At 34.4% G+C, this 27,849-nt stretch overlaps 1 protein-coding gene across 1 annotated transcript in view; it reads right to left on the bottom strand.

Moving 5' to 3' along the window:
- The window catches only part of WDPCP (WD repeat containing planar cell polarity effector), a 318,395-nt gene that overhangs the window by 235,263 nt on the left and 55,283 nt on the right, over window positions 1-27,849 (bottom strand). The window contains exons 4-8 of the mRNA XM_069493874.1: window positions 10,856-10,940; window positions 5,441-5,488; window positions 4,548-4,592; window positions 2,948-3,018; window positions 2,638-2,697 (exon numbers count right to left, since the gene is read on the bottom strand). Of these exons, the coding sequence (XP_069349975.1) occupies window positions 2,638-2,697; window positions 2,948-3,018; window positions 4,548-4,592; window positions 5,441-5,488; window positions 10,856-10,940 (309 nt within the window). The remainder of the gene's footprint in view (window positions 1-2,637; window positions 2,698-2,947; window positions 3,019-4,547; window positions 4,593-5,440; window positions 5,489-10,855; window positions 10,941-27,849) is intronic.

The raw sequence follows: 27,849 nt of genomic DNA, 5'->3' as shown, positions 1-27,849 counted from the left end.
ATTTTTTAAATGGTACTATTCACAGGTCATTGGACTGACAATATTAACTAAGCTTTGGTAATGATGACAACCTATAAATCCTCAGTAGGCACAGGGAAAGGTCCAAGCTCAGATTGCATCCTCTGAAATCCTTTATGTTGTCATAGTTGCCACACTCATTTCTAAACAGTTGGACCTTTTAAAGAAATAGGATCCCTAAAGAGATGACAATTAAATTAAATTTGTAAATCTTAAATTTACCATTTCTTGGGGGTAAAACATTTACATTAGTAGAGGAGTAGCCAAATTCAAAGACTGAGAATCCAAATGTGTTAGCACCAAGATGCTGAGAAACTTTTTTCACTCCTTTTCTAAGAGTTATAGAACATTATGTTGTGCTCGGCTATTGCCATTTTAGGGCTAAAATATGGGGAAATCACTAAGAAAATATTAAAGCATGTGCTATCTTTGGAACCACCATAATGGACATGTGCACAAAAGGAGGACTTTTGGGGAGCCTGTTGAGGTGCTTTACTTATTTTATAACTAAGTAAAATTTAACAAAAAGGTTAAGGGGATCTTTTCCTTAGGCTAAAAATTTATCTTGAGTATCAAAATTTTAATTATTGTGATACTAGAGATCTTTTGGAATGGAACACACACACATTTTTAGAAGACCTAGCTAACAATCCTGCCCAGAAACTGAAGAAGTGGATGGATAATGTCAGGAGGTCTCTCAAAAGCCCTAAAGATGTGTGGACTGAACTAGACCCTGTGGGCAGGGTGGAGGTGAAATTTTCTTGTTAAAATATATCACATCAAGAATGTTCTGGGAGTAAAAGGTCTATTTGAGAAATATCTCATTCATCATAGAAATAAAGTACAAAATATGACAGAACATAAAAAGAGATAAGTCCTATTGGAAATGTTAAAAGCAGACTCATTGGTACATCAGCTTAAGCAGTATTGTCAGATTGCTGTAAATTACAAAAGTAATTTTATGTATATTCTATCATGAAAATTCCTTTTCTAAGTTTAATTAATTCAATAGTGAGGGACATCCTTCTCCAAATGCCCCCCACCCCAGACACACACATACATACACACACACACAAACTTACTACTACATTAAAATGCAATAAAGTCTATCTAAAAAGGATTGTCTATTGGGATGCTCCACTGCATATTTTAAGATGCCCGACATGTTCCAACTTACCCTGTGTAATGGGTAAGGGTGGAGGCCACGAGACACGCCTCTTACTATAGGTGGCAGGCTTGCCCTCCAGTCAAATAATTTTGAGCCTGTTTTTAAGGTGAGTAATGGCATTAAGAATTACAAGTTTGAGTTGTACTAAGTTTGAAACTTTCTGGAGCATATTTTGTATTTAAGTTTTAAAGTATGATTAAAAGTTACTATTATGCAAACAAGCTATAAATTTTTAAAATCCCATCCTTTTTATTAGTATCCTAATGCAAATTTAAGAAGTATTATGGTTCTAAAAATATTAATTCAGCCTTGTAAACAGTCTCTGGAAGGTAAAAACTTATGCCAGTTGAGGAGATAACTAAACAGTACCACCATGAGTAAAGGTAGACTAGTTTAGGAAAAAATAAGGGAAAACTAGAATCCACTGAAATGGTAGTCTGTATTCAAATGGTAGATTAAAATTTTATAATTACCACAAATTTGATGTTGTAGATTTATGAATAGAACCATGTGCCTAAACTGCAAACAAGAATGGTTAAACATGAAATAAATAACAATGTAAATAAGAATTTAAATGGATACAGGATATTTGATTACACAAATCAGTTAAAATTAGTAGTTCTAATGTAACTTCAATTCCATGAATGACTAATAATTATCCTTTTAGCACAAGCATGTAAGATTTTCCTCAAAAAAGGGTATTTTTTAAGCCTATCGGCAAAGCTAAGGCATTTGTGTCCTGATTATGTTCTGACTCTGGCCCCATTCAATATTTAGATCATTTCATGAAGGCCCTAATAGTTCTGCACAATAGAAATTTCTGAGATGGAAATGTTCTATGTCTGCATTGTCTAACATGATAACATGTGGCTACTGAGCACTTGAAATGTGGATAGTGTAACTGAGAAACTAAATTTTTAATTTTATTTTATTATTCAAATAGCCACATATGACTAGTGGTTACCATAAAACAGCAGCACAGCTTAGAGGGTTCAAAAAGTAGTAAGACCAAATGTCTTGCTATATTAGGTCTAACTCTAGTCTGCTTGTTGATTTCCTTAAGATGGTATTTAAAAACACAAGAGCGGTATGCCAAAAAGCCTTTTGTCCTGTGATTTCATCTTCATTCAAAAATATGATTAAATCTCTGCCAGCAAACATCTAATACAACATTCAGACAAATCCAAACAAAAAATACAATATGAAAAGATTTTTGTTAGTGTTTATAATATGTGAGTACAACTATACTGATTAATACTGCTTAATGAGCCTGGCAGCCTGTGTCAATTTGTCTAGTTTTAGCTCTAGAATAACTAGAATTCAAACTACAAAATATCCACTCCTAAAAAGTTTTTGTCCACTACCTATCATAACACAAGAATACCAATTACTACGTAGTTTTCAGCTCCATTGGTTATAAAACACTGCAAAAGCTTCTCAAATCATTTTACCTGACAGACATATTTGTTCTTCCATTTGCTCAGCACACACTGACTATTTTGCATCAGCTCCTGAAGTACAACAGAAAAAGAGAGAGTGCAGTTGGCTACACATTGTCATTATCAGTTAAAGTGCTTCTGATTTGCAAGCAAAAAAAGATCAACATGCCACACAAAGATGCAACTGTTTTGGAACTCCTCACTGGACAAAAGCAAAGCTATCATCACCATGAGAGTTGATCCTTTATGAAAATTAAAGCTGTTGAAAGATGTTTTAAAACAGATTTGTTTGTTGCCATTTTTGAAACTTTTTAAAAGATACCTCCAACTCTTTGAGTGAGTCTCGGAGTTTTTCTGGGCGTCTGTTTTTAAGCGTCCAAGGATAATCTCGTGCTGGCAAATAAAACATGTACTACAGTTAGTTAAACAAGATTTAAAAAAGGAAACTCTGCTTAGCACTGTGCCTTAGGAAGATTAAAATAAAACACCTCCATAATTGAGAGGAAGTGGGCTTCATTTCTATCATCAAATGACAGCCTTTTGAAAGGCTTTGTCATAGGAACAGGATTTTTACCGCAAAACAATCTCTCTAATCATAATTTTGTGATGACAACCAACAAGGCTTAGAGAATTCCTGGGAAAGGGTGCTAGGCCCGCGAATCTAGTACTTAATGGTTAATGACCCACTCTTTACCACTGAAGTAACTTTTTCATGTAAATAATTAAATGTTTAATCCAAAAGAAATTTCAAATTCTGCAAATGACATACTCAGATCTAAAAATTCTTGTGAGTAAATGAACATAGTAAGGAAAGAAATGAAATACAAAAATGATACACAGAAAATGAACTTAAAATTAAGCATTTTTTAGCACTAAGGAAAAAAATCTGACAGAAATCCAAGTTTTAATAAATTAGGCACTAATAGTACTCTTTTTAACTTAAAACAGTCCTTTCTAAAATCTACACAATTCAATAATGATAAGCCTTTGTTTTGTTTTAAATAAATTTAATTGAAAGCCAAAATTATTTAGTAGAGTCACAATGTTAGCCTAAAACTAAAGTTCTGTTTAAAAGAATTAATAAAATGTTAACCTCATATCTATTTTATCATAAAAATAAACTCATCTTTGGATTCTCCTAATTAATAATTCTAAATATGAGCTGTATTTGTTTGTGTATATGTGTGTATATATACATATAATATATATAATATATATAGATACTTCAATTTGAGAGTAGAATCGTGATACATCTTATTTCAGCAAATTAACTTGGTTCTATAAATATAATTTTGATGTGTAGAGCATATGTGCAAATTTTAAAATCTGTGTTGCAGCTACTAATACAGTATTTTTAAAAATTAAATGTCAGTTCAACCATTTAAAACAGGAGAACAAGTGAGATTTTCAGTTCCAGCTATACTCCAAATAAAATCTTAAATTATATTTAATTTTAAGTCATTAAAACTATATCACATTGTAGCCATATTATATATGTAACAATATTTGAGAACAGAAAAGACTAAATAAAATGCTAACATTGATATTACAAATCTTATTTTCTTAAAATGAGTAAATCACGTTAATAATTTAGGCAAAGTATGGGCAAGTAAATGTTACCATGAGAATTTAAACTGGTACATTTATTTTAAACATATTAAATAATATAAATATAGTTCATTAAGAAAGTTTATGTTTACATAAGCATATATCTTATCAAAGTTTAATAAAGATTTCAATGGTCTAAATTCGAAAGGCCCAACAAATATAATTCTCAGATATTTATGTACTTGAACAATGGGAATTTGTAATTATAAGAAATTTGGAGAGAATAATGTTTCTTATTTGTGTGGAATGAATATTTTACAATATTGAAATTTTCAGTTTTATAATAATTCCAAAATTATATAAAGTAAGCTTACACTCTGCCAGCTTCTGCTTTTCTTCTAAGTTACCATGCTCTGTCGCTGGAATTGTGGCAGAGGAGAGATGAAAAGAAGAAAAAAACAGGAATTTATTTTTATTATAATACCTTATATTTTTGATATGTATATATGATGTATTATTATATACCTTGCAATTCATAAATTATGCTAAAGTTCAAAAAAGGATAGTTGAAAAAAATGCCATAATTTAGATGCTTTCATTTCAGAGATATTTCTTAAATTTGTAATGAAAAGGCACAACAGGTGGGCCAATATCCTGAGCTTCCAATCTCATCAGATAGGGAAGGGAACTGCAACCGAGCCCAGAACAGAAGCTGCTTCAGTCTGTCATCAGAACCATGAAGTCAGCCTATTAACCACCAAGCTAAGCACACAGGATACTCACACAAGCCCACTTCAACGGAGACTGAAACAGGAAGTAACTCTAGCTAGAAAGACCTTTTGGCCCATCATAAAACTTCTGGGATTAACAGGATTAATCAGATAAAGAAAATTGATCATTCACTCAGAAATGCCCATTTCAGATATCAGGTAAGGATCCGGGGAGGCCAGCATCAGTGGGACCCACGCATTAACAATGCCCTCTACTGGGACACCGATAAATAAATGTGAATAGACTGTCTTGTTATCAGCCTGATCAGCAGTAAAATGAGAATTTTCATGTTCTTCTACAGCATTTTCTCAATATTACTTTATTTTATATAGAACAGATAGATATCAACCTCGGCATTTTTCTAAAGAACTGGAGTGACTTTTCTTAAAATTCTAAAATTTATCTAAAGTTCATAAAAACAGTTTTTAATGGTCAGTATTTCATAGTTTAGAATATTTAGTTTATAAAAATTAGTTTTATAGAATAGGTACTTTACCTGCTGGCTCTTTCTTGTCATAATACTGGTAGATCCCGATGTCTCTATCTATAGAAAGGAAGAAATAACATTAAATGATGTAATAAGTCCCAGAGAATAAGAAGCCAAACCATACTATACTGGGCGGGGGAGGGGGAGGAGGCGACCAGAAAGAGTCTCCGTATGTTACTAGAAATAAAATGGCTCAAAAGCATCTGGAGATGGGTTCATCTATTCTAGGGATATGCAGAAACTGGAAAGTTTATCAATCTAATGAGAAAGACGTACACAAAACTAGAATGGCATGAGGAAAAGATTAGTAAAGAACTGAAATCAAGAAAGACCAAGTTTTCTCTTTCACACTTCCTCTGATATTTTTCACAGGGCGCTACCAAGAGGAACTGCCACTGAGTAATGCCAAATGAAATCAGTGGATGGAAGAAAATGCCCTAACTGTTGGATTCCAAGCTGTGGCTTTCTTTTCTCCAATTTAGCTCAAGAGTCTAGTTCCCATTTGGGGGGAAATCTGTAGGAAAGAAAGGGAGGATTAGAGGAAGGTATGGATAAATTATTATCTGAAACTTGTTTAAATTCAAAAAGCCTTCCAAACCCATTCAAATTTGGATACTTTGCTGGGGCTACCTAAGAAGCAAAGCTACACTTCCCAGATGTTGAGATTCATTTAACCAAGGACTCTATTCTGCTATTTAAATACAGGAGAACAAAATAATTTTGTCCTTTTTATTTATATCTATGAATAATGAAATATTTCTTTCAATGAAGGAACATTTGTTTTCTTCCATGCAAAATAATTCTCAGTTACGAACGTAAGGCGTACACAACTGTTTCTGAAGAAGTGGAAGCAGTACAGTCTGCCCCCTAGTGACTGACTGCTCCAAACTTTCTCAAGCTAAATGATAAAACTTCAAATAAATGTATTACTGCTATAATTAACTTTTCAAATACAGTTGTTCAAAATAATCAATCATGTGTATTTATTTTATTCATCATGCCATTAGTTGAGACACATAATTTTAAAGAATGAAGTTTATTTCTACCAGTCAGATTGAAAATAAGGATTGATTGGGAAAAGTCATGAGCAGGACTTCATGACTGCCAATAATATTTTATTTCTTGACCTGGGCAGTGATTTTATATGTGTGTTCACCTTTTGATAGTTCACAACATACTCTTATGATCTGTACTCTTTTCAGTATGTATGTTATACTTCAATAAAAAGGGTTTTTTAAATCTAAGAACCACAGGCATTATGGACACAGGCAATATCCTCTATTAAAATATTCCATCCTGTAATTATGCCCGTCATTCCATACAACCAAATATGTACCACAACTCTAGAAAAGAACTATGGAGATCATAAAAAACCCCGAATTATGTGCACAAGTCTCACCTACTGCATCTAGCTCAGAGTAGAACTGTCAAAACCCAAGCAGGATAAGGAAGGTATCTAGATAAGGAGAACTGCCCTATAATGGGTGCCAGAGCTGGACGAGGAAGGCATCCACACAGGGAGTCAGCCTGGCTGGTGTGTTAGAACCCTAGCAGGGTAAGGATATTCACATGGGGCAATGGCCTGGTGAGGGGTATTAGAAGCTGAATAAAGTGAAGAGAACATTCACATATAGGGACAGCCCAATGTGGTGTGTCAAAACTCACACAGGGTAAGAAGGGTATCCATGCAGGGGAGGGAGTGGCCACATAGATAGGGAACTGATTACATACAGGGTGACTAATTAAGTAAATCAATTAAAAATAGGAAAGCCCCAGGTTTCCCACTGAGAAGAAAAGTACAAATATGGAAAGGGATAAAATGAGAATGAACCCTGTGATGGTAGACTGAAAGTACCAGAGTGAACTCATAGTTTCAATATATAAAGATTGATAGAGAAATGAATATTAACGCAAATATGTGTGTATATGGAGCCAGGTGTGGTGGATCGCACCTGTAATCCCAGCTACTTAGGAGACTGAGGCAAGAGGATTGTTTGAGCCCACAAGTTTGAGACCAGCCTGGGCAACACAGCAAGATCCTGTCTCAAAACAAGTATGTATGTATACATACAAACATACATTCCCTAAACTCTGCCCACTGAGGGGGCCTGGGAGCTTCAATAGCAATGAATGCACCTAAAGCACAACATGGCTTCTAGACACCCTTCTCCTCTAAAAGGAACCAAGCTCCTTAGAGAAGTGGCTGATTCCAAGGCTGGGGAAAGGAAAGTACAATATAAGTCTGGAATACCTTTTGTGCCAAAAAGAATGGAAACGCTCAAATGTTGACAGGGAAATGTCAAAAAAGACACAGAAGCAAGCTTGAAGGAGGTCCCTCTGGCCACATCAGGGACAATTTAAACATCAAAATAAATAGTTATAGTAATAGATTATAACAACTAAATAAAATAGGAAACTTGAGTCCATAGAGATAAGATAAATAGAAAATAAATATATTTGAAGTGTCATGAGGAATAGGATATTTACATAATTTCAAGGTACCCCTCTATAAAACACTTATTAATCACAAAGGAGAAAGTTACTTTGTGGTGGAGAAGCCTAGCAGACACCATCTTAATCAAGTAATCACAAATATCATCAGGAAAGGGACATACTGAAAATGTGCATCACCTGATAGGAAGCATTGAGAACACAGCATTACTTCTGGGATATTCCCATCACACATGCATAACCTGAACCTAACTGTGAGGAAACTTCAAATATAACCAAATTTAGGAACATCCTATATAATAACTGGTCTCAAATAAAATCTTCAAAAATGTTAAGGTCATGAAAGTTTAAAAAAAAAGGGGAGGGAGAGAATAAAGATCTGTCCCAGAATGAAGGAGACTAAAGAGACATGATAACTAAACGCAATGTGTGACTGTGAAAAAATCCCTCTGCTAAAAGAGGACGCTGGTGGGACAACTGATGAATTGGTCAATTTAGATTGAAGTACTTCATTGCTAATTTCCTGATTCTGATGGCCAATATAGTGGTGACACAGGACAAAATCCTTTTTGTAGGAAATGCAAACTAATGTATTAAGGGGTGACAGGCATCAGGTTACAACTTATTTTCAAATGGTTCAAGAAAAAAATTCTCTGTACTGACAATTTTTCTGTTAAATTTGTGATTATTTCAAAAATTAAAAAAATACTTTAAATGTCAAACATGGTAAGAGCACATTAACCAGTTTACTAACTTAGTCTAGATGGCAGGGAAGGCTTCTTTGCGTGACTTATTAAAGCTGAGCCATAAAGAAGAAGTAGGATTTTATATGGGTTCAAAGAGAAGAATGTTCCTAACAGAGAATGGACAGGCCTTGTTGAAGATCCAGAGGGGCTGAAGTCGTAACTTCCCCATGGGGCCACTATGCATCACCGTAGGATTCTTCTCTAAAAACCATTCACTGCCTCAGAATAGGAGCAGCAGGAACAGAAAACTCTAGGACAGACAGAGGGGCAGAGAAGGTGTCTGCTGGGCACATAACAGAAGACGAGGGGTAAAAGGGAATCAAGATTCCAGATCAGATTTCCAATTATGGGGTCCAAGCTGGGTAGGAAGGTAAGTGAAGAGTAGCCCAATGGACTAGGAGAGTATCAAAGGTTTAAAACATTGATGGTCTCAAAGGAGCACAAAACCTAGATGTAAGAGGATAAGGGAATAAGATGGAAAATAGACAATTATGATTACAGAAGAAAATACTTCAATTAAAGATCCCCACCAACAGTGAAATAAGCTCCCTTTCTTTGTGGATTTTCTATTTTCTAAGAAATTTCTTTTACACTTTTGAGTTTTAAAGTTTTTTCTGCAATATGTTTTTAGTTTTCCAAGAGATCTGTATAACTTCATATGGTTTGTGAAGCTTCTGTGTTTTGTTTCTTGCTTCATGGATTTAGTATCTTTCCTTAGGTCTCTGTTGCACTTCCTCCCTCTTCCTACATTACCTCTGTCTCTTCAGCAATCCTTTCACCTATTTGTTTGTTTTGTTTTCTTTCCTGTTGAAGACATTCCTCAAATATCTGGTGATCTTTAGCTTTCTGTTCATATTACAAGTGAGGCACTAGAAAACTGATTGGAACCTCTGAGTACAAAAATAGGGCTTGCCAACTGGTGGGCTTCATTGATCAGCCAGGGACCAGGGTATTCTATTGGCAGATCATCTCAAATGTCAATGCAAATAGGTCTTCTATTTGGGCCATGCACCTGCTCCAGAGAGGAATCTCTCAAGCTCCTTCTTTCTTGGAAAGTGTACAAATGGGTAAGACATTCTCAGAACCAAGTGGGATTAAGAGGACCTCACCCATCAGCATGTAGGTTTTCAGTTCAGCAGGTTTTCTTCCACTGGTCCTGGTTTCCCCAAGTTTAGAGCCTCCTTAATTAAATATTTCCACAGCATGAGAGGTGTCTAGAACTTCTTATGCAGACTTTCAAGTCCCTTTGTTGTCACTCTCATGCCACATCCTCATCTTCTGCAGTATCTGGCTCTTCAAATTTCTGTACGGTTCCAGAGCTTTGAGATACAAATTGGCTGTCACTGGAATTCTCCTCCGTAGGCAATTGATATTCAGATTTTTTAGTTCTGCTAATTCTTCCATCCCTTCCATCTTCCAAAAATTATCCAATTGCAGTTGTCCCCTCTCCTTTTCTCTTAGTCCTTGTAGTTTTATGCCTTCTTTATTTTAATTCATTTACTCTCATTTTAGAAGAGTTTTGGGAGGAAGCAAATGTGTGTTTCCCTACTTTGTTTAACTGAAAGTTCTGTCCTTATACATTTTTTCAAAGTAGATAAACAATGACATTCATCTGTAATTATATATTTGATATAAAGAAATAGTACTTTGTAAGGTAAACTATTTCTTTAGTAATGATGCTAAAGGTATAAAAATAATAGTACCCTCCTGAGTTGCTTTGGATAAAGAAGAAAAGATTTTTTTAAAAAATGTTTCCTAATGAAATATACTTTATCCTATAATATTAATAAACACTGTTAAAACATATTTATATTACTCCCTCTCAAGAAATGTAAAATACAAAGAACATGAAAATAATTACTATATGTTTGAAATGTTATTTTAATATGTAATAGAAATGCCTTTACCATTAGCTAGTCTGTAAATATATAAATGTGAATCTGTTATTATGAACAATCTCAGAAAAAAATTGAATATGTGTGTATCTTAAGAGGAAACAAATATTAAATCGTTAAAATTATTTTCCAAAACTAAAAATCTAACTAAGCTGAAAAAAAAAGTGAATAAGAATAATTAAACGGAATTTCTTCCAATAACCAATCTTTTATTAAGAATAGAAAAGAATGCAACTCCATGTAGAAAATCTAGGCTCTAACCTTTGCTAGTACTTATTTATAATGGTGTAACATATTTGAAAAATATTGAAATTAATCCAGAGCTCATTTACCCCCAATGTGTAAGGTATTCTTCAAAGACCACAGGTGCAGTTCAGTCAAGCAGAAAGACATCTGATGGCAGAAGGAATCTATGTCCTGTTTAAAAAATAATTAAAAAGAGGTGCCGATTAATTATCTTCTATTGCCAGTAAAACCAAGACCCCTTAGAAATAGTAAAAAGAATCATTTGCCATTACTGATATTTGAGATACAGTCCATTAGAATAAACATACTTTAATGTATCCTTGGTTAACCATCCAGAAATAAACTCTAGAAAAAGGAAAAATACACTTCTTTTCCTGGATTTAGTATGTCATCACATTGAGAAATGTGGTAAGAAGAATATATTTAGTATTTGGGTTTTCAATAGCATATGTTTGGTTAAGGCTCTGAGTATATTTAGAATTATTTAGTATTTAAGCATTTTTTTAAAGTTTTATTTTTAAGGAAAGGAAATGTCTGTTATATAGTTATTAAGTACAAACACATTTTGTGGTACATTTTTAATATAACGCAAATATTTATAATCTCCCACATATAAACAGGCTAATTAAAGTGGAATTTGCAAGGTAAATGGTATACAGTTACTATTATAAGAAACACAATTACTTAAAAGTAAACTGTATGAAACCATATTAGCATTCAGATTAGTTTGTTAATCTGCATGTTATGATGGATCAAGATATTCTGTTCTAACTGCATTTAAAAAAAACAAGATAGTAAAAATATACGTCCTATATTTCCTCCCATTTTAATAGCAGGAGCTAGTGATGGACACTACTAATATTTTTTATCATGTATTATAAAACCTCATCAATCTAGATTGATTGGGAGGTCAGTCTGCATAAGAAAAAGGTCAATATTTTAGAAATATCTGAAAGGAATTTTTATAACTTTCAAATGTTTGCTTGGAAATACATATAGTACTATATTATATGTATGCTGTACTATATATTAGAAACACAGATAGTAACTTAAACCGTGGACACTTTATTTATGAAAATCATAAAAGAAATGTTCTTTCCAATAAACTTCTGAATAACAAAAGAAGTTTGAAAAGTATTTTAAGACATCTTTTAATGGAGGAAAAAGCTCTCAGCTTCTTTAATCTCAGGAATGACTAAAAATATTTCCCATGCTATCCATATGGGTGGACAATTCAAAATAATTTCCGACATAGTACAAACTTCCTTGGCCCTCCCTTCACCTTTACATTTGACCTCAATGCACACACAAACATCAAGAAACAGATGCATGTTCAACAAACAAGATACAATGTTCTAAGCATTAAATGGCACAGAGTGAAAAATGTAGCAGCACAGAAGTTCAGGGCAAGCCTGCCTGAACTGCTGGGCTATGAGAAAGCTACAGGGAAGTAGTGAAACGTTAATGGGTCCTCAAATTAAGCATACGATTTCACCAGTTAGATGATGATGATGATAAAGATGAAGAAAATCAGCCGGGCAACAGTGGCTCACACCTATAATTCTAACACTCTGGGAGGCTGGGGCAGGAGGATTGCTTGAGCACAGGAGTTCGAGACCAGCCTGAGCAAGAGCAAGACCTCATCTCTACTAAAAATAGAAAAACTAGCTAGGCATTGTGGTACGCACCTGTAGTCCTAGCTGCTAGGGAGGGTGAGGCTGAGGCAGGAGGATTGCTTGAGCCCAGGAGTTTGAGGTTGCAATGAGCTATGATCACGCCACTCACGCCACTGCACCCTAGCCAGGGTGATTGAGCAAGACTCTGTCTCAAAAAAAAAAAGAAGAAGAAGTAGAAGAAGAAGAAAATGATGATGATGATAACAACAGATAATGCTAAACACTTGTTCTAAACATTTTATATGTATTAATTCTTTTCAGGGGGTGCAGGGAAACAGGTCTTTCCCTGTCACCCAGACTGGTGTGGTGCAGTGGCATGATCACACTTCACTGCAACCTCCAACACTTAGGCTCAGGAGATCCTCCTGGCTCAGCCTCCTGAGTAGGTAGGACTACAGGTGCACACCACCATGCCCGGCTAATTTTCTTAATATTTTATAGAGATTGGGGTCTTGCTGTGTTGCCCAGGCTAGTCTTGAACACTAGGGCTCAAGTGATCCTCCCACCTTGGCCTCCAAAAGCGCTGAGATTACAGGCATGAGCCACCACACCCAGCCTGTATTAACTCATTTAATCCTCATAGCTACTCTTTGAGGTAGTACCATCATTATTCCCATAAAGAGGAATTGAGGCACAAAGAGGTCACACAGCCCGCAAGTAATAGAGGCAGGCTTTGAATCTATGCACACTGGCTCCAGAGTCTGCTCACAACCACAGTACTCTACTTCAGGGGGGTATAGAGATGTGGAGCAAGCCTACACAGTTGTTTGAGTAAAAGGATGGCATTCCCAAAGATGGTGGTAGATCAAGGTACATGGTGGTTAATGATAGAAAGATGAAGTTGAAAAGAGTAAGAAGGAAATAAGCCACACCAATCGTAAATTTTGGATTGCTCTGAATCCATTCTCTTCCTTGCATTAAAATACCTTAGATAGTAAGAGATGAAACAAAGGACCCCTTGATCCCTGGATCTGCCCTGCTATAACCAGATGCTTGCTGCTAGCTGCTACTGTAGACAGGTGTGGATTAGTAGAGCTAGCAGACTGCATTACTAGGAAAGAGGGTGTAGTTCATTGTCAGCAAGCAGTAGAGAAAAGGGGGTATTAAGCTAGTTACTAATTTTTCAATTCAATTGAGTATTATCTTTCAGAGTTGTCACCTTGGAAGTGACTCTAGTGAGCCCAACACTACTCAAAACGTTTCCAAATTCTTTGGAATTACTTTCAGTTAGTCTTATGAGGCTTATTTCAGAACCGTCACCTTATACTTTTTTAAAACTAAAATACTTAACTGTATTAGGATAAGTAAATTCAGCCTTCTCATTTGGATGGGTGAGGTCTAGATGGTTTATTTAAAATAATTAGTTAATGAATTAAATATTTATTTTGTATCTATTTAGCTTAATGTGTGGATTCTAGAATCTGATTTTGCCCGTTTTCTTATTCTGACTTCTCAGCTTACTAACTAACTTGGACAAATTACCTACCTTCTCTAAGATTCCCCCAGATATAAAATGGGTACAAAAAAGTACCTACATTAGGAATGTGTTTTGGGTACATTTACTCAATTATTTTACCCTTGCTGTTGTTGCTGCTTCTGCTATTACTCTTATGTTTATTATTATGCAAATTTATACAGAAAAAAATAAATGAAGTAATAAACATGATCTCTGACCTTCTATGGTAATTTCACAGCATGAAATTAATGAATAAGTACAATAGGTGGTCTATGAAGGAAAAAAACATCCATATGTGGAAAAGTTTCTACACAAGAAAAGGTATTTGAATTAGGACATGCAAATGGGTTAATATTTCATTGGGAATGAAGAAAACATGTGATGAATCAAATGTATACTTCCTCTGATATTGAGCATCAAAATTCACCAACTTCTAGACTATACTAGAAAATAAAAAATAACATTCCACAATTTAGTGTTTATTCAGACACCAATAATTTTAATAATTATTTACAATAATTTACACAGAGACAAAGCTGAAGTTTAACTGTTTGTAGCTACATAAATATTTTATCATGTAAATTAAACATAAAATTTCATAGATGAAACTAAAAGGCTGCACATTCACTTACATTCAAAAGAGGGCAATACATGAAATTCTATCTTTCAGTTTAAGTCAATTCAATAATAATTTGTCAAAACTTTCTCCTGGTAACAGAAATGAAGAGTGGAGTATAGTTTTCTTTATAATCCACATTGGTTATTTCTAAGAGATAGAAAAATGCCTTTAATTTGAAAAACTGACAGGTCCACCCCCCATATCTTTACTAAGTTTGAAAGTCCCACACTAATCAGAAATTTCAGTGTTCTGAGAGAATAAGCAAGAAGAATTCTGTGGAGAACTTCAAATGCCAAGAGTAAAGCTGTTAATCCTCCATTTGGACACAGGGGAAATTCTGAGAATAGAAAAGTATAGAGTCTATAACCTGAAGTTGTCTTCCAGCTCAGCACCCAGGGATTTATATCTAGTTCCAATGGGGGTAGGAGGACTAAGAAAAATGTACAAGATGTTTCCCAGAATGCTCTGATGTACAAACAACACTGCTCTAGTTTCCCATTAAAAAGCACAGGACAAAAGGGAGAGAAAGACATTTTCCTCCTATTTTATAAAGAATCTCTGGATGGTGTAAGAAGTGACTGCAGGGGGTGACACCAAGCAGAAAGTTAGCAGGACTGATAGCCCATTGGATTAATGTACTCATGAGAGTGGTAGTATCCAGACAAAACAGGATCTGAACCCAGCAAAAGTAGACATGGTGGCCAAGGAGTGGTCTATATCACCTGGAGAAATCACAGCAACAGTCAGTTGATGGAGCAGCCCTAGCAAGTAGTCGGTAAGGCAGATGAGAAGAAAATGGCCAATGGCCATAATAAATGACTGGAATTGTTTATAAACACATATCATAACTCCTATGGACTTCTAAAAATATGTGTGATTAAGAAGGGGGCTTTGCAAAAGGGTCAGGCATTAGCAAGGGGGCAAAAGATAATCAAATGTGGGTTATTCATCCTTTTTTTTTTTCCTGAACTTCAAATATCTGCCAGGAAGACCACATAAAACTAAAGAGAATTAATGGAGTAAATGAAATAAATTTGTAAAACTCTATAAGAATAACTAGATGGGCAGGGTGGGAGGGGATCAAATCAATATCCTTTTTGGTCTTCAAGATGTTTTGCCATTTTATACACTGTGCAGGTTTTGTAGAAGACACAGATTTTTTAAAGACCTTTAAACATCTTGAATCTTACTCAAATGTGCCACCAGTTAAAAAGAATGCTGGTAATTTCCTGTTTTGAAAAATCTGCCTGGAGAAAGTAGTCAAGACTGAGCTTGCATTATTCAAATATTGTATTAGTGCATAAATAGTTGTTTTGAAGAAGGGAAGAAAAGAATTTCAGAAGAATGCTGGATTCTGCACTTTGGGAAGAGGGTGCGGGCAGGGATTAAAAAGATAGTGAAGTAGTTAGGGGGCATCTGCCAAAGTAAACTGAGAAATGCTGCCCCATTTAGTGCACTTGTGCATTTTTCTAGACAATAAAATCCAATGCACATGACATAGAACTGGAACAAAAATAGCTGTATGGGGGAAAATGAATGAAAGATTGAATAAAAATATAGCAAGTTGTCTTATTATTGAATATTGAATAGGAAAAAAAATATCCAAATGAAAAGAATAGCGGAATGAAAAATCCATTCACCCATAATTCAATTTTTCATTTATTTTTAAGTATCTTTTTTAACTTTTACAATTTTCTGTTTAATTATATAAGGTAGTTGATAACAGTATCAGATGTCTCAGAAGGCCATTCTGAATCCAAACTTCCAATCTCCATGAGAGAATAAACAGCATGATTTAAATTGAGCTTGACCTAAATTTAGGATGACTATTCTCTTATATAGCAGAGAATCTATTATGGCGCAAATTTTGAAGACAAAAAGATGTGAGAATCCTAGAAAGCCCCTTTTTACTTTCTACTTACATTCTCACAAAGTTTCAATGTTTAAAGCCTTCCCTCCAACTTGGGTTACACTGGAGTAAATTAATATTTATTTGCCTTATGAATAATTGTTACCACATAGACTAAATTTTGAGAAAATATAATTTTCTCAAATTTTGCAAAATATAAATAGTTTCACTAATATACTGTTGATAATCTTCTTTTGAAATCTAAAAACTATGTTTTAGAAGTAGAGATTAATTGCCACTAAATAAATCTGCAAAAATCTTATCTTCTGCTATGGTAGTTAACTATGCAGTTCCCTGGTTTCTAAAGTCAGCTGTTTTGATGGCTAGAAGTCACATGGCTCCACTGAGCAGGCAAGCCTCCATCATTACATGCCCAGTAAATGGGTACCAGTGCATCCCATTTGTTCACAGTGACTGCCTCAACTACTCAACCCACGTACCTCAAATCTCCTAGCCATTGACCTGGCTACTTGATCTCCTGTTACGCTTTTTGCCTTGCTCCTCAGTTTATAACTCAGGCTCTTCTTCTTAGAGTGTGATTCAGCTTCTTCAACCTGTCAAAGGACCCATAAATACCATTCTTGGGCATACCTGGTTCCCAGAAACCCCTTACCCAGACTTGTTCCCACCTAGTTTATCCTAGTTTCAAGGGCAGGACTTGGATTGAAACATAAATAGAAACAGGTTAGTCTAGAAGAGAAGCGGTTTTGCTAATGTTAGTAAGTTGAATTTTAGACACAGTGGAAATTTAACGTACAAGGTAATCTTCTGGCTAGATATGTCTAGCTGATAGAAAAGGGGCCAGGACTATATAAAAACTACTTTGCGATTTTCTAAAGGAGAAGAAGGTTAAAGCCACTGAATAAGATCCCAGAAGAAAAATAAAGTCAAGGATAGATTATTTTGGTAATTCTCCAACAAAGAGACAATAAAAAAGACAGACTAAGATAATATAGTATAAAGAAAGCCTTGGAAGAGAAAGAGTGTGTGTGTGTGTGTGTGTGTGTGTGTGTTTTAAGTAGTTATATAGTGATCAAACTTGTTGGTTTTGAATTTTAATGTAGAGATGACCTCAATATGGTTTAATGAGAAGTAATGTTTTATCAAGGACAAAGAGATTAAGTTTATTCAAGAAGGTGTGGTTCTAATGTTCTGAATGCTGGGCTCTAAGCCAAAAATGCCTTCATTCTAATCCTGCTATGACAAACTTACCCCAAATCATTTAACTTCTCTGCCTCAATTTCCCCACCTGCAAAAATAGGGATAATGATATTGACCTACATTTGTTAGGGTGTTGTAAGGATTAATTAATGTTGTATGATGCTTTGAAGATGAAAAGTGCTGGGAATTATTAGTGGGTATTGCATAACTAATTGTCTGTAATACTAAAAATTTTATCCTTTAATTTTATTCAAATAGCAGTCATCAAATAAGCATTCTAGCTCCCTTAGTGATATTTACCTTCTAATGTTATTTTTATTTTAAATGTATCTAGATCTTTCTTATAAGTGTTATATCATAGCATATAAAGTTCTAGATCAGTTTGGAAATCTAGAATACTTTTTCAACCTAAATATTGAATATAAATATTCAGGACATATTTATTTGATGATGAGCATCACAGCAAGTATTCAATAAATGCCAAGAGGTAATACCTTTATTTACAAAATTTTAGATTTAACACATTATACTAAGCAAGTAAATGACAGAAGCAAAATGCAAAAGCACAAGGCATTGTGTTAACAATACTATCATGTCCGTATTTTTTAAACAAGCTTTAGAATCCCTCTGTGTAGTCTTTTGTTTCTTCTTGGGTTTTAAAATTATAATAGTAATGCATACTTATTGTTTTTGAAAATGCAAACAATGGAAGTATTTGATGTAAAAATGAATGTGTTCCTCTCCCACCTTCCCACTCTGAAGGGAGCCACTGCACAGTGTGACACATGGCCTTCCAGACTTTCTCAATATACTTGCGCTATGTCCACAGCCATGCTGACTTGTTTTGTATTTTTGTAGAGATGAAAAGATTTTACTGTACATACAACTTGCTTTTTTTTTCACTGAACAACACAGCATGGTTATTCTGTTAGCATATACAGATATACCTTGCTGTTTTTTTAATAGCTTCAAGATGTTCCATTGAATAGTGACCATAATTGACTTAACCATTCTCTTAATAAACAACATGTTTCTATTAATAATTTTTATCTTACAATTAATATTACCATGAAAATATACATGCACACTTTATATTTTGATAGGTACCATTAAATTAGCCTCCAAAATGACTGTTAAATTTACATTTCAATGCATAACATGACTGCTCTTTTTCTTATATCCTTAACAGCCTGGAGCATATAAGTTTTAAATTGTTGCCAATATGATACGTGAAAAATAGATTCTTGTAATTTTAAGTTTCATTCATTAACAAGATAAAACATCTTTTAATGTATTTTTTAAACAATTTTGTTTTCTCTATAAATTACTTGTTTCTATCTTTTGTTCATCTTTATAGTAAGTGCTTTATCCCTTTGTGTATTAATGATATTAATCTTTTGTTATATACATTGGACAGCTTTAGTCATTTAAAAAATTTTTCATCAACCTTATATTAATATATGAAGAAAATAAGATAATATAGAATTCACATTTTTAAAAACAAAAACTGGGCATAACATAACAGAAAGCTCTTTGAACTCAATTCAGCTAGTGCTGTGCAAAGTGCCAAAGAGATTTAGGCCCCATGACCAGAGGGTGGTTCTTCACAGCTGCTAACAATTGGTCAGATGATACTATTTCTGGATAAAGCAAAAGGGGACAGATTTCTATGTTTCAAGAGAACCTGTGAATCATTCTTACTAAAAGAGGTTAGAAGAAATTGTATGCCTAGCAAGAAAAGTAGGAATCCTTCACTTACCTGAAATTGTGGCAAAAAATCTTTATAAATCTTGTTATACTTAAATTTGGAAAATATTTCTCTAGGGCATTGTTCAAACTGTTTAATTCACTTAGTTAAATAAATCTTGTCAATTTAACATTTTCCGTATTGTAAGCAGTTTTGACATTTAGACAATTTATCAATGGCTTCTTCATTATGGCCTGCTTCATCTTCTCCTTTCTACTCATTACATGCATCAAATTAAATTTCACTAATATTTAAAGATCAGTGCTGACCTTTGCATAGCCATTTTCTAGGTTCCTGTTAATACAAACATCTTGTTTGCTGATGCTCATTTTAAATATTTTGCTGCACACAATTTTCCATTACTCCAAAGAGACTTGTATTTAGTTCAGGTGCATTTTTTCCATGACCTCATAAAATAATTACAATAGGTCACATCAGGCACTTGGGGGGATATGCTGGCATAAGCAAATAATAATAACAATAATAATTATTTCTCACCAGCACCCCCAACACAGGTACCTACCTTTCTGATCTTCAAAAATACCTACTTAAATCTTTCTAGGATGTACCTGAATCACAACAATAAGACAAGGAAAATAGAAATGTTAGCAATGTGATAATGATAATTCTAGATTATAACTCTCTATATATAATTTTATGCTATACTTGAATAGATAGAAAAAAAATGCAACTTTGAAGAGAAAATAAATTGAATTTCAGGAACAATTCCTAAATCGCTGAGTTAAAGACAAGAGAACACTGAAATGCTCTTATCTAAACCAATGCTTAAATACCAAAATAATTTGTCAATTTAGAGTTACTATGTTAAATAGCATATAAATCAAAGACTGTTGTGAAGTCAGCAAGAATGAAAAAAAAAGAGAGAGAAATCCTTTCTCTACAAATAGGAAAGACTGAAAAATTCTGAAAGTGGCCTGCAGCTATACCACCTCAACCTTGTCAGATTTCACTTGTCAACACTTTGATGACAGATTGCCACCCCCTCCTCTAAAAAACAAACTCTAGTAACTGTTGAAAGAAATGGCTTCTTATAAAAAGTAAAATATCTCATGCAACTTGATAGTTGTATACTTTAAATCTTTCTTTTCCAAAAGAGGCTTGAAAAACTGTTTTTCTGTGACTTCTAACAAAACTTAGAAGATAAAGAACCCTCCTAACATAGGGAAGTATAGGATGGATAACATTTTTAAACACCTATTAAATGCTTTTTATATTCATTTAACTCTCACAGGAGCACTCTGAAATTATGTACTAAATTGTGTGTGTGGTATGTATTTTATGTGTGTACACATAAAAGCATTTTTCTGGGTAGGGAATAGCAGTTTCTCCAGAGAGTCCATGTGCTTCCTTTCCCACCAAATCAACTCTGACAGACCCTAAAACCCCTTAATTTACAAAAATGGAAACGGAGGTGGAGGGAGGTAAAGTAATTTGCACAAATTTAATGAGCTTGTTAGGGAAACAATTAGTACTAGAATTCTTTTCCACAGATTATCTGTGCAGTGCTCCTTCTTTCTGCTCTACCTTCCCTCTGCCTAAACACTGTGCTAAACAGAGCCTTTTGACACCTGAGATAAATGTCAGTTTAGACTTGTATAATAATCCATGGCAAAAGATATCAATGGAAATTATTTTCTAGCCAAGTTTTACTTTAACTTATTTTCCTTAAAAAGTGCTTGGAGACAGAAATAGGGTGGTGGGGCAAGGAAAAAAAAGTGTTTTTAGAAAGTCAATTGAATGACTATTTAAGACTATTTTTAATTAGTATATTAATAGTTTGTAAGTAAATTGAAATATCTAAAATATCTGATTAAAATTGGTATTTCTTAGGCACTAAAGAATTTTCCCACGATTTGCTTAGCAAACTTCATAGATGATATAAAAATGAGCTACATTATGAATTATTACTCTTTTATGGCTGATTGGCAAATAAATTAATGTCTTTCTTTTAAGTTATTCTGTTATATCAAAGAAGCTTTATTTCTATTTTGACTACCTTTATTTGGTAGTGACTCATATTAAGTTCTTAGCCCTTCAGTCTAAAGACAGTCTATGACATATTCTTAATGAAATGTAAACAAGCCCTAAATGCTCATGGTTTATAAGAATTCTGTAGCAAATATTCAATATTGTGATTGGATCTTCCTTCATACTCTTTCTTCCCTGATTGTTTTTTTTCACCTTTACTAATGGTTTGTCACAGTGTTCTTACTTATATAAAACTTTTAGTACGTTGTTTCAATGGTTGAATGGACACCCAAAGTAGATAATTTAAAAAAGAACGGCCTTTTCTTATTGACACGAAGGTCTATGAATAACCACCAAGGTTCCCTGAGAAGGGATCAATTTCACCTTAATATATTTAACACAGACATACATCATCAAGGCTTAAAGTTTTAATAATTCCCTAATGTAGTAGGAAATTATTACCTGATACTTAAAAATCAGTAGGATAAAACAAGGAAGATTCTAGATTATGATCATGTTTTGCCCTAAAGCCCAAAGCATGGATTAATAAAAAATGTTTCCTATGCTTTTAAAATTGCATTCTATGTTATCGAGGAGTAAATGGAAAAACATATTTGAAAATTTGTGGCAAATGATAATTGTCCAATAAATATCAGTTTCTCTTTCAAGAATATTTAATATCCATAATATAATGAGTCTGATTTCAATAATACCCAAAGAAAAAAATTCTCTAATTATTTTAGAGTTTCACTGGATATCACTTCATCTTTTGATTATTTTTAGTTTGGTTCAACCTATATTTATAAAGCATCTATTTAGTGACAACCATTAATCCAGGCACTGTGCTAGGAATTCAGGACACGAAAAGAAATACCCCCAAGAACTTGTCCTTGAGGAGGTCATAACTTAGTGGGAGCAGTGGGGAGGAGAAAAACAATGAATATAATTACATCAGAGTATGACAAATAAAAGAGCACCATGTCCAGGAAGAAAGTACAAAGAAGAGCTATTATTTCTAGCATCTAACACAATTTTAATCACAATAACAATAGAAATCATATACACATTTTCAGAACCCAAACTTCTTAAAAGAAAATGAACACCAAGCATATGATCCACATGAATTTCCTGTATTACCCAATTCTAAAGTCACTGTTATTCACACTTGATGGTTTTGGAAATTGCATGTATTTTATAATCCATGTGTACATTTAATATAGTGTTGCTTTTTTTCATCAGAACTTGCTACTAAAAAAAATAAAAATATAAAAAAAGAACTTGCTACTAAATCAACAATACCTTATAATCAATGGTAAATTAGAGTCAAGGAAACATGATATATGTCAATGCTTGATTCCCCTTGGTAGCAAAACCAGCTCCAAGTGACTTGGCAACCTACACAAAGTCCCACCTAGAGGACCATCCCAATAAAGATGGCGGATTGAGCATAAGTAGTTACTTTCACTCCCTTCCAAACTCTTACTAAAATGATAATAAAGTAATAAAAAAAAAAAAACAAGCCCACAAGGCAAAGGAATCAGAGGCAAGATAACAACAAAATAGATGTCATCAAAATTTAGTAGGGTAAAAAGCAGATGGGCACGAGGTAACTGACAATAGATTTGAGAAAGCAGAAAGCTAAGTGCCAATGGGAGGTGAATGGCTGAGAGCCAAAAAGCACATGTGTTAGAACCCTAGAAAAGCTCAGAAACTGGAAGCACCAAGTACTACTGGAAGGAAGCACCAAGTACTTTGGAAAGAATGGCTGTGCTTAAAACTGAAAACAAGAGAACTTAGTCTAATACTTAGACTTCTAGGTGTTCTTCCCTGCATTGGCTGTGATCTCACAGCTGGCCTGTGATCTCTCCCAACCATAGAAGACTAAAAATGGACTCCTTTGAGAAGCTATATCAGAACAACATTTTAAGAAACAAAACATTATTGACAGTGGGAGAGTTATACTGAAAAGTGGGAGAAAAGGAACTCTTGGAAATAAATATATGACAGCATACCCTTTTGTCCAATCACATTTCTACATGGCTGTCCATTTTACATCAAACCTAAGCATAAAAATAGACAGTTTTCCCAGGATCTTTGAGTCTTCATTTCTGGAGACTCCTTCATCACATAAAACTTTGGTCAAATAAATTTGTTATGCTTTTCTCTTCTTAACCTGTCTTTTATTAAAGGAGTGTCAGCCATAACCCTTATGATGAGTAAGGAAATGTATAACCTCTTTCTGCCTCTATAGGGTTAAGTTCTCCTCTTCCAATGTAAAAAGGTAATAGGTTAAAAACTAAAAATTTTAAAATGAAGAAATAAGTAGATACATGTTGTTTATAAATATGGAGGTAAATAAAAGAGGAGATGACTAAAGAATTGAAAGTGCTTGCCTCTGAAGAGAGCTGGGGAAGATGAATGCAGTTGTTAGTTATGAACCTTGTAGAACTCTTTGACTTTTTATATTATGTATGTGTGTTATGTGGACTTAAAGAAAAAGTTTCCCACCTCTTACCAAGTTCATTCAGAACACATGTGCAGATGGAAATAGCAGTAAACACTGAACAAATGCCTCATCCCAGGGGCTGTGCCCTCTCCTGTGCTAATGCTTTTAATGTCTTGGTGGGCATCCTTTATTCCTCTTCAAATTGATGGTCTGTTTAACCACATAGGTTGCACCATTGATAGAACCAATGATATTACCTTGACAGGCACCTTCCATGAAAGAATATTTTCTATTAGAAGTACAACTAATAATTTTTCAGGATAATTCACCACTTTGGTTTTGCAACATTCCATGATGACACCTGGCATTTAAAAAGAGGTGTAAAACTGCCGGGCTTCCCAGAGTTAGCATTTATTATTTAGGAGATACATATTCTGTGGAATGTCAGGACAACTTACAGCTTTAGGTAGACATTAAACACATAAATACAGATATAGAGTACAGGATTTAGATCTAGAAAGAAATATAGGTTTAGAAGCCAACCCTGTAGTTGAAGCCATAGCTGTGGATGGAGAGAGAGTGGTAGCTAGAGGATTTTCAAGATGGAGAGATGGTTTATATTTTAAGAAAGAATAGACATGAACTATCAATTATTCTTATCACTCCTGTATTTGTAACCTCTCTTCCCATCTTCTCCTTTCAAGAAAAATTAGGCAGGGACAGAGCTGCAAAGAGCACAGCATCAGCAATTGATTTTGGTGCCAACTCAGGCTGCAGCTCTGTGCCTGTAAACCGTCAAAGATGGTGCCAGCCAATGGGATAGTGCCTAGGTATTCAAATATTGTATGTCAGTTATTTTGTAATGAAAACTTAGATGATATATATATTCTAACTGAAATTTTTTTTATGTATACCTTAATAGACATGAGTGTATGGTAGACTTAGCATCCTCTTTTGATGAACATTCCAGTTTACACTTATGTAAAATAACTAATTTACAAAATTGATATTTGCACATGATTTAGTTATTTCAAGTATTAATTTTATTATATAACTTTGTTGCAAATTGTTCAATATTTGGCACACTCAAAAGTACTAAAGATATTCAATAAAATATTTAACACTGTTACAGAGAAATGGTCAAATCCTAAAAACTACATTTGTGTTGGGTGTTGTTAACTTCCTAATTATAATTTAAATCACTGATTATGCTAATAAGGAAGCAGGCAATTTGCCTTTGGAAATTGCATTTACTTGTTTCCAGACCTCAGCAAATTTGGAAAATCTCTAAAGGTTTTATTCATTCTATGTTTGATCAAGAAGAAAGTTCTCTTCTCAGCTAATTACAGACTGCCTACTATGTGCTGAGTGCTATATGCATTTTCTCACTTAGATTTTACAACTACCATATGAGACAGTATTTCCCTACTTTATAAGTAGAAAAGTGATGGAGCTATAATTTTAACACAAATCTAATTCCAAAGTCCATCACTTTGTCACTACCTGGTTATTTCATTGTAGGGTATTTTAAATACTTTTTATTGATGCATAATAGATGTGCATATTTTGGGGGTACATGTGATATTTTCATACATTCATATAATTTATAATAATCAAATTAGGGTAATTGAGGTATCTATCACCTTAAACATTTATCTTTTCTTTATGCTGGGAATACTCAAATTATTCTCTGCTAGCTATTTTAAATATATGATAGATTATTGTTTAGTTACTCTACTGATTTATTGAACACTAGGTCTTATTTCTTCTACGTACATTTTAAATTCTGATTGCTCCCTTGGTGAGGCTTAAGGCTTTCACTTGAAGATGCCTGTCACCTCGAGCCAGAGTAAGAGGGGGTAGCCAGCCACCATGTTTTGAAGACACTCAAACAGCCCATGGGGAAGCCCATGTGAAGAGGAAGGGGAACTGGCCTGTCGCCAGCAACCGCCACACACCTGTCAGCTATGTGAGTGAGCCACCTTGGACTTAAATCTACCAGCTCCGGGCCAGCTTTCAGATGACTTCAATCTCGTGAGAAATCCTGAGCAGAACAGCCTATCTAATCCATCCACAAATACCTGATGCACACAAACTATAATAAGCATTTAAATTCAGATATTCTTTTATTAGATTGGAAAAATATGAGTAATGCATTTTGAATGTGAGCAATCTTTCCAATCTAACACCAACTCAACTCTTTTCCCTTTCCCAACAACATGGAGTATACTGTAACTACAAAGAAATGCTCACCATTTTATTAAGGGGAGGGGAAGAAAGAGAGGGAAGAAGGGAGAGAAAGAGGTAAGGAAAAAAGAGAAAACAAAAACAAAAACCCCACCCTTTGGGGCCTTTCTTATTTTCAGTCACCACTTCATGTCCTCTTTTCCCTCTTGGTTTTGCTTCTTCTAAAATATGTCCTGTTCTTTCTATTTCTTTCCATCTCTACGATTATCACTCTAGTTTAGTCCACCATCTTATCTTGCCTGGAGCACTTCAATAACCTTCTGATTGGTCTCCCATTTTGACTTTTGAGGCCCTGTAACCCATATCTCATACAGATATAAAACAATTTTTAAAATGTTAATATATCATGTATAATATTTAATATAAAATATATTTGAAACATAATTCGATCATTTTATTTGCCTAAAGCTCTTCAAAATCTCATTGCCTACATTTTAAAGTCCTTATACTGGCTTATATACTCCTGTGTGAGGTGGCCTCTGCCTATCTCTGCTATATAATCTCCCTTCATTCCCCCAAGACAAATTGGGGCGAAATTGTAAAGAGCCTTGGATAAAATGTAACAAGCCTGAACTTTATCCCATAGGCCAATAGTTTTCAAACTTTTTTTCTGGCAGAATACTTTTTCCTTAAATAAAATATTGTATAATATATAAATATGTAAAACTCATAAAAGCAGGGATAGTCTGGTTGAAGCAAGGTCCAGGGGCCCCATTCCAACCACTAACACCAATGGACTTAAATGCTTATTATCATAGTTTGTGTGCATCAGGTATTTGTGGATGGATTAGATAGGCTGTTCTGCTCAGGATTTCTCACGAGATTGCAGTCATCTGAAAGCTGGCCTGGAGCTGGTAGATTAAGTCCAAGGTGGCTCAGTCACATAGCTGACAAGACAAGTATGTGCCAGTTGTTGGCAAGAGGCCAGTGCCCCTTCCTCTTTACATGGGCTTCCCCATGGGCTGTTTGAGTGTCTTCACAACATGGTGGCTGGCTACCCCCTCTTACTCTGGCTCGAGGTGACAGGCATCTGCAAGTGAAGTCCTCAGGCCTCACCGAGGGAACAGTCATAACTTAGAAATATGACCTAGTGTTCAATAAATCAGTAGAGTTACTAAACAATAGTCTACCATGTATTGAAAATAGCTAGCAGAGAATAATTTGAATGTTCCCAGCATAAAGAAAATATAAATGTTTAAGGTGACAGATATTCTGAGGCCAGATGGTTAGTTGTGGGGGCTGCCCTTTGCCTCTCAATCTCTAGTTGTATTTCATGAACTGGATTGACCTTCCATGCCTCAACTTTCCTCTCACATAGTGTCTTCTAGCTCTAAATCCTATAAATATTTCTCTAATTTTATCTTTCCTATTACTATTTCAGTCTGTAGCTAGATCTATTACGTTGTTTTGATATCTCTCTCTATATATATGTATGTATATATACACACACATACAAATCTAGCATTATTTTTAATTATATATTTTTTAAAATTACATTTTTAATTTCAAAGAACTCTTTATCTCATTGCTTCTTTTGGATAGTGCTCTGTTCTTATTGCATTATCTTCTGGAATCTCTCAAAGATTATTGATTAGAATATATTTCATGTGCTCTTCTGTTCAATGTTTCATCCAAATCAGTTATCTGTTCATCTTGGTTCTTTTTCCTGCTGTTGGTTTTCTTAAGTGTCTGAGGATCCTGGGCTATCTATTCATATTGATAAATGAAGATCTAAGTTGATGAGTACAAGTAGCTGACCCAGGTTTTCTTTGTAGGGCATAGTTCTGTTTCCTCCATCTGGTCTCTTCCCTGGACAGAAGGGCTAATTAG

This window comes from Eulemur rufifrons, chromosome 19 (genome assembly GCF_041146395.1).
Source record: "Eulemur rufifrons isolate Redbay chromosome 19, OSU_ERuf_1, whole genome shotgun sequence".
Taxonomy (NCBI): domain Eukaryota; kingdom Metazoa; phylum Chordata; class Mammalia; order Primates; family Lemuridae; genus Eulemur; species Eulemur rufifrons.
The sequence above is the reverse complement of the archived record's forward strand: the minus strand, read 5'-3'. Positions and strand labels throughout refer to the sequence as shown.